This window comes from Eleginops maclovinus, chromosome 19, assembly GCF_036324505.1.
Source record: "Eleginops maclovinus isolate JMC-PN-2008 ecotype Puerto Natales chromosome 19, JC_Emac_rtc_rv5, whole genome shotgun sequence".
Classification (NCBI taxonomy): Eukaryota; Metazoa; Chordata; class Actinopteri; order Perciformes; family Eleginopidae; genus Eleginops; species Eleginops maclovinus.
The window spans coordinates 3,365,402-3,371,401 of NC_086367.1; the positions used below are offsets into that span (position 1 = coordinate 3,365,402).

At 38.7% G+C, this 6,000-nt stretch overlaps 1 protein-coding gene across 1 annotated transcript; it reads left to right on the plus strand.

Moving 5' to 3' along the window:
* The first annotated feature begins 324 nt into the window (after nucleotides 1-324).
* Nucleotides 325-5,681, plus strand: LOC134881707 (protein YIPF7-like). The gene is made up of 6 exons (XM_063909229.1): nucleotides 325-451; nucleotides 1,036-1,158; nucleotides 1,592-1,716; nucleotides 1,932-2,077; nucleotides 2,177-2,358; nucleotides 3,746-5,681. The coding sequence occupies exons 2-6, from the start codon at nucleotides 1,037-1,039 to the stop codon at nucleotides 3,906-3,908; spliced, it is 738 nt and encodes a 245-aa protein (XP_063765299.1). The 5' UTR covers nucleotides 325-451; nucleotide 1,036; the 3' UTR covers nucleotides 3,909-5,681.
* The last annotated feature ends 319 nt before the right edge of the window (nucleotides 5,682-6,000 follow it).

The following is a 6,000-nucleotide window of genomic DNA, read 5'->3' on the forward strand; positions in this document are numbered from 1 at the left end:
TCCAATGACCAAAATGCTTGCACTTTTTTTTAAAATTATTTAATTGATCTGTTTAATTGCTTTAACCATCTTAAACAAATAATTATTATCCTTAAAAAAAGAGGACAATTAAACTATCTTATGGATTTTTAATATTATGCCGGGCCACTGAATCTTAGTATTACAAAAAAAATTATGATTATACCTTTTCAGCAATTCATGCCACTTAAATTGCAAATAAATATCTTTATATAAATATGCACATTTTATTTGTTTATTTAGGTGTTTAAAATAACCCTTGGCTTCTGTAGCAACAGAATAACGAGGAGCTGAGCAGTTGTCCTTTCCCTGAGACCAAATCCAAAAATAACCAACTATTAATAGAATATTGGACCAGACAGGACTTCCCATGCTGTCAGCTCTGAAAACACACACTACTGTGTGGGAGAAAGCCTACTGCAGACAAAAACAGGTGAGTTCTCTGAGAAACAAGAGGTTTGATCATTGAAAGCTAATGTTCTATTAAATATGACCACTCAAGTTCTCCATAAGTCAGAATTAGGCTTTGTGTAAGTCAATTAACATATTTAAACATATGTTAACTCGACCAAGGGGTAATGTAGATGGAAAGTCAGTTTCAGTAGACATTGTTTTTACAGCTTTTGGACTTAAAGCACTGGTAATGCATTGCATTGTAATAATAGCTGAGAAAGAGCCATCTTTATTAGTTATTCTTCGTAGCTTCACCTTTGCTTTTCCTGCTATGACAAACAATGTTTAATGTAAAATAGTTCCTATAGTGTGATTACATTTGTGCAAATAAGAAGGTAAACATGTTTGATGGACAGATGTTTGACAAATAGATACAAAACATGGTCATGCTTATCTGGCCATTCATAATTAGAATGGCCTTTTCAAAGACTTGACACTGCCTGTAATAATAACATTAAGTGAAATAACCAGTAAGGCCTGATCAAGCCTCTGTACGCTAAAGGTGGACTCTTTATTTCTGTTTGTGTGTGATTTTTTTGGACTTGATTTTGTTCTTTTGGTTAGCATGGGGGACTTCCAGCCCTTTGAGCAGGACTTCTACCAGTCAGGATACTACATCGATGACCAGGGTCAGACTGTGGCCTACTACGAGTCCCACAACTCCACAGACCCTGATTATGACGACAGGTAAGACTTTAGAATTTTCAAGATAACCTTATATAGAGTGGTGCAGGAATGAGTACTAAAACCCGGAAGTGCGTGAACATCTGACCACTTCTGGTTCCCTTGTCTCGAAGTCTCGAAATTTTAAACAGCGGTTGCTAAAAAAGTAGCTAAACGAGACACCAAACATCAGGCGCTTTTAGCTTAGCGGCGGTGACATGGAAAGGATTTATTTTATTTTTTTTATCATTTCCTAAGTAGACTGTTTGCTATTCCAAACAAATAGTACCTTGAAATGATCACTTTGTTACAATCTAAAGTTTTATCAGAAATAGCATACATTATTTCAGGAAAATGGGAGGCCCTTTTGGGCAGACATGTATGTAAACTGTGGGTTAATAAGTTGGCAGAGGCATAAATCCTCGAGTTGGTAATTCTTGTCTCTCGTTGTCTTCAGTGGAACTTTCGATCCCTCCATGGAGCAGCAGTACGCTGGACAGTACTACCAACCTGACATGACTTCTGGGACAATGGAAGGAACAGGAACATATTTGCCTGAAGAGGAACCGTCCCTTCTTGAGGGTAAAACTGATTAAATCAATATAGCCATGTTGAATTAGTTGGAATCTAGATGTGTGGACGCCTTCAAACAACTGGAGTACCAACTAATCACGGAATCTCTAAATAAAATCCACATAGCACTTCACTACGTACAATCAGAAAAAGTATTTGGGTGACCAGGGGCGGAATAAAAGTACAAAGATTGTGTATTCCATTATCTGTTTTCCATTGTCTAGAACTTGGCATCAATTTTGACCACATCTGGCAGAAGACCCTGACAGTGTTGAACCCCTTTAAGCCTGCAGATGGCAGCATCATGAACGAGACTGATCTGACCGGGCCGGTCCTCTTCTGTGTGGCACTGGGGGTCACGTTAATGATGGTGAGACGCTAGCATGGTAGTATTACTGCGATCTCAGCCATGTTTATGTACAGTACATGTAACAACTGCCCATCTGCTACCTTTCTCTCACACATACAGGCGGGTAAAGCCCACTTTGGGTATGTGTACGGGCTCAGTGCGACAGCCTGCATTGGGATGTACGTCCTGCTGAGTCTCATGAGTTCCCTGGCTGTGTCTTACGGCTGTGTGGCCAGCGTCCTGGGCTACTGCCTGCTTCCCATGGTGGGGGTCTCTGCAGTCGCCGTCTTTTACTCTTTACAGTAAGTCCAGTCACAGGTGATAAAAAAAATGTTGGTTATGAAAGGGGATTATAAAAGTTGTTGTTTGAATCAGGAATTCTACCTGTTAAGTTACCACCAGCATAAGTGCTCTGGGGTGCTGTATCTGTTTCAGCTTCGAGATTAGACCTTTTATTTATTGACATCAAACCACACTGTTCTCTTGTTCTTGTAAATCGGACACAACATATCTGATATAAAGTGTATATACCAACACTAAATGAAAATGAATTGCAAGTGTGCATGGCGCTAAAGCACATTTTTTATTGGGGCAAAAGAACTTGCATGTAACCCAAAAGATTTTTCCCATTGACTTACAATGGAAAAAAAAAAAATGTTCACAGTCTCAAAGTTTCAATTTAAATCTGTAGGTACTAAAGTCGTAACGTGTGCAACAAATTAAATGAGCATTAAATGGAGCAGGGAAAATCAGCTGAATACAGTTGACCCAAGACCGGACAAGAAGTAGCGAATGGAAAGTGAGGGAAAAAAACAAGTGCTCAGGTTCTTTAGGCCTACTGGATCTGAAATATCAGCGGAATAGTAACACTGTCCATGGGAAAACTGAACCAGGACTTTTACTTCTGTTACCACAGCAGCAATAAATAGCTACTGATACAATTATTGAATAATAAGCCAACAACTTGTCACCAGCATCCATGTCAATAAGCCAATGAGCTTGTAAGGCCCTGGTTCCACTCGGTTCCTTTTCTGACAGAAAATGTTGCAGGGTGCTGGGATAGTTTTACCAAAAAATGCTTCACAGATGTTGTACAACAGACTACCCTATTGCTTTTGATTATCTATTTGTGCTGCTATACTGTATATGTAAGCCATTGATTTGTTATACAACATGAGCACCCATCAGAAGATGCAAGGCTCTTACACTTTCTATAAGTGAACTTGTTACTGCTCAAAAAGCTGAAGAGCGTGAAGGTGCTTAGCAACAATAGAAGTACAACACTAACCGACAGCAACCCTCAGCGGCTGCTAAACTGATTTGCTCAACAAATTGTTGTTTTGGTCTTTGTTATGAAAAAACAAGATTCTCCTCACATGTCCTCAGTGAGGTCACCACTTTCTGAGAAGTTACAATATTTCCAACTTGAAACGCTTGGGGCAGTTGCACAAAATCTTTAGGTGTGATGCTTTTTCTCGAGGCGCCTGTGTCTGACGGCATTCCAATCTTAATCGATTGTTTAAAATTAAAAGCACTGGAAAAATACGCTGTGTGGGCACCGACCCTAAATAGGCTGTTTTAGTTCTGACGCAAAACAAACGATCCAATGACACAAACATGCAGGATTCAGTAAGTTCAACTCAAGTTGACTTTTTGAAACTGCTTCAAGCTGTCTTCCTGTTTCCACAGAGGCTTCCTGGGAACAGTTCTGGCTGTGTTTGGAATTTCTTGGTGTAGTCTCTCTGCCTCCAAGATCTTCATCTCTACCCTGGCTATGGAAGGCCAGCAGCTGCTGGTGGCTTACCCCTGTGCCCTACTCTACGGGCTCTTTGCCCTGCTCACGGTGTTCTGATGATCGACAAGTTAACCCAGAGTATCATCTTTATTAATTTACCAACTGTCTTTGTTATTCGTGCCAACAAAGTAAAATGGAGGTTCCGTTTTCAGCCCTTTGTATATGTGTCTGATTTTGCAAAGCACATTGGGTGGAAGATACCATAATACACACCTAAATAGTTTTATTTGACCAATGTCAGTTTTTTATTATTTAATGAAGCTATATGTATCATAGATTTCCGGGGTTTCTCTGGTTCTCCTATTATTTTAATGTGAGGGAGGTTAGTGTAGTGTTTGTTCACATGCTTCCTTTATGATTACAGCTCTCCTTACTTAGCCAACTATAAAACCGTATAAAATATAACCATTATTTCAAAAGTTGTGTTTTTCTTTTTGTACTGTAACTTGCAAAGCAAACTTTTTGCAAGGAAGAGTGACAGAGTGCCAGTCGTACCCAATCAGAATTCTGACAAATATTTTGCCTGCAACGTTTAAGAAGGAATAAGATGAATTTATACGATTAGAAGTCGGGTTGCTCACCAACTGTTTTTTTATTTTTTATTTTTTAATATTTTTTGGGAGCTTTTTGCCTTTAATCGGATAGGACAGTGGAGAGTGACAGGAAAGTGGGAGAGAGAGTCGGGGTGGGATCTGGAAAGGACCAAGGGTCGGGAATCAAATCCAGGTCGCCGGCATACGGTACAGGTGCCCCAGCCAGTTGCGCCACGGCTGGGGCCGCTCACCAACTATTTTAAGCTTTTATTCAAACCAGAGAATGCCAATTAGGTGACCCCCTCCAGAGGGCAGCCTCAAATTCAAAACGTGTTTTAAATGGAAAATGAAGATAATCACAGAAAAAATATGCTATGGCAAAACAAGCATTTTGGCTCCTACATGCATTGAAAGAGTTTTAAATGTCCTTTAAATCTATCATGTCAGCAGGTGTGTGTTGCAGCAGGACAATGAACCAAGATTATGACGTTTTAAATTTAGAATACAGATTAATTGACAAGTAACATAACAATTCACCAATCAACAAAGAGAAAAAAAGATCAATAATACATTTGAGAATATAGTTAACGGAAAACAGATGCATAATAAATCTCATTGCTACATTACTTCATCTAACCAGTAGTGTAAAGTAACTAGGTAGATTAACTCAAGTATTTGAGTATGAGTATTTCCATTTTATGCTTTGCACTTTTACTCCACTACATTTATTTAATCCCTTCAGTTACTTTACAGATCAGGATTAATGATGGTAAATATAATCAGCCCTTAAATCAGACTTTAGTTCACCTGGAGTAAATTCAGCAGCTACCCTGCAGTATACAAAGCCATTCAAACTAGCTGCACCTTTACCAGCTCTGAGAACACTTTAATGATCAATCATTATAAAACATATCAGAGATATTATTCTGAAATGGACCAATCAAACAATGACTACTTTTACTGTCGCCACTTTAAGTACATTTAGATGAGAGTACTTTCTACTTTCACTGGAGGAACATTTTGAATGCAGGACTTTTACTGTGACAGAGTATTCCTGCACTCTGGTACTGCTACTTTACTCAAGAACAAGATCTGAGTACTTCTCCACCTCTGTATCTAACTAGAGGGTATTAGTGTTGTTTTGTGTTGTACCTCACAGATTGTTCCCATTTATTATCAAAAATATGAATTTCTAAATCTCATGTTTTTTTTTTACCATTCCATTCATTTCATTCATAAGATCCTGAAGAGAGTTATCTTTTCCATTGTAATTCTAAAATTAAAGTCTGATTCTTTATTTTGTATTACTTCTGGTGTTTTTCCAAGTCGTAGAATAAGTGGGTTTGGTTAGAGAAACTCCCAAAAAGTATAGTCAATGTTTTTCTTGAGAATTAAACAATGTTTTCTCTTTTCTCACTCCATTACCTCAGGCGAAAATGCAGCCGTTCCCTGGTACTACAGTAGAGGGCGCCACAGCATCATTTTTAGATTATTAATCCTTTTTCACTCACTACAAAAGGACACATACTCTTGACGCCCACATATAAACTCAGGTCATTCCCAGGGCCTCTCGATGGAAATCTGACTGAAAGTTGGTCCATTTCTCGTCTTTTAAG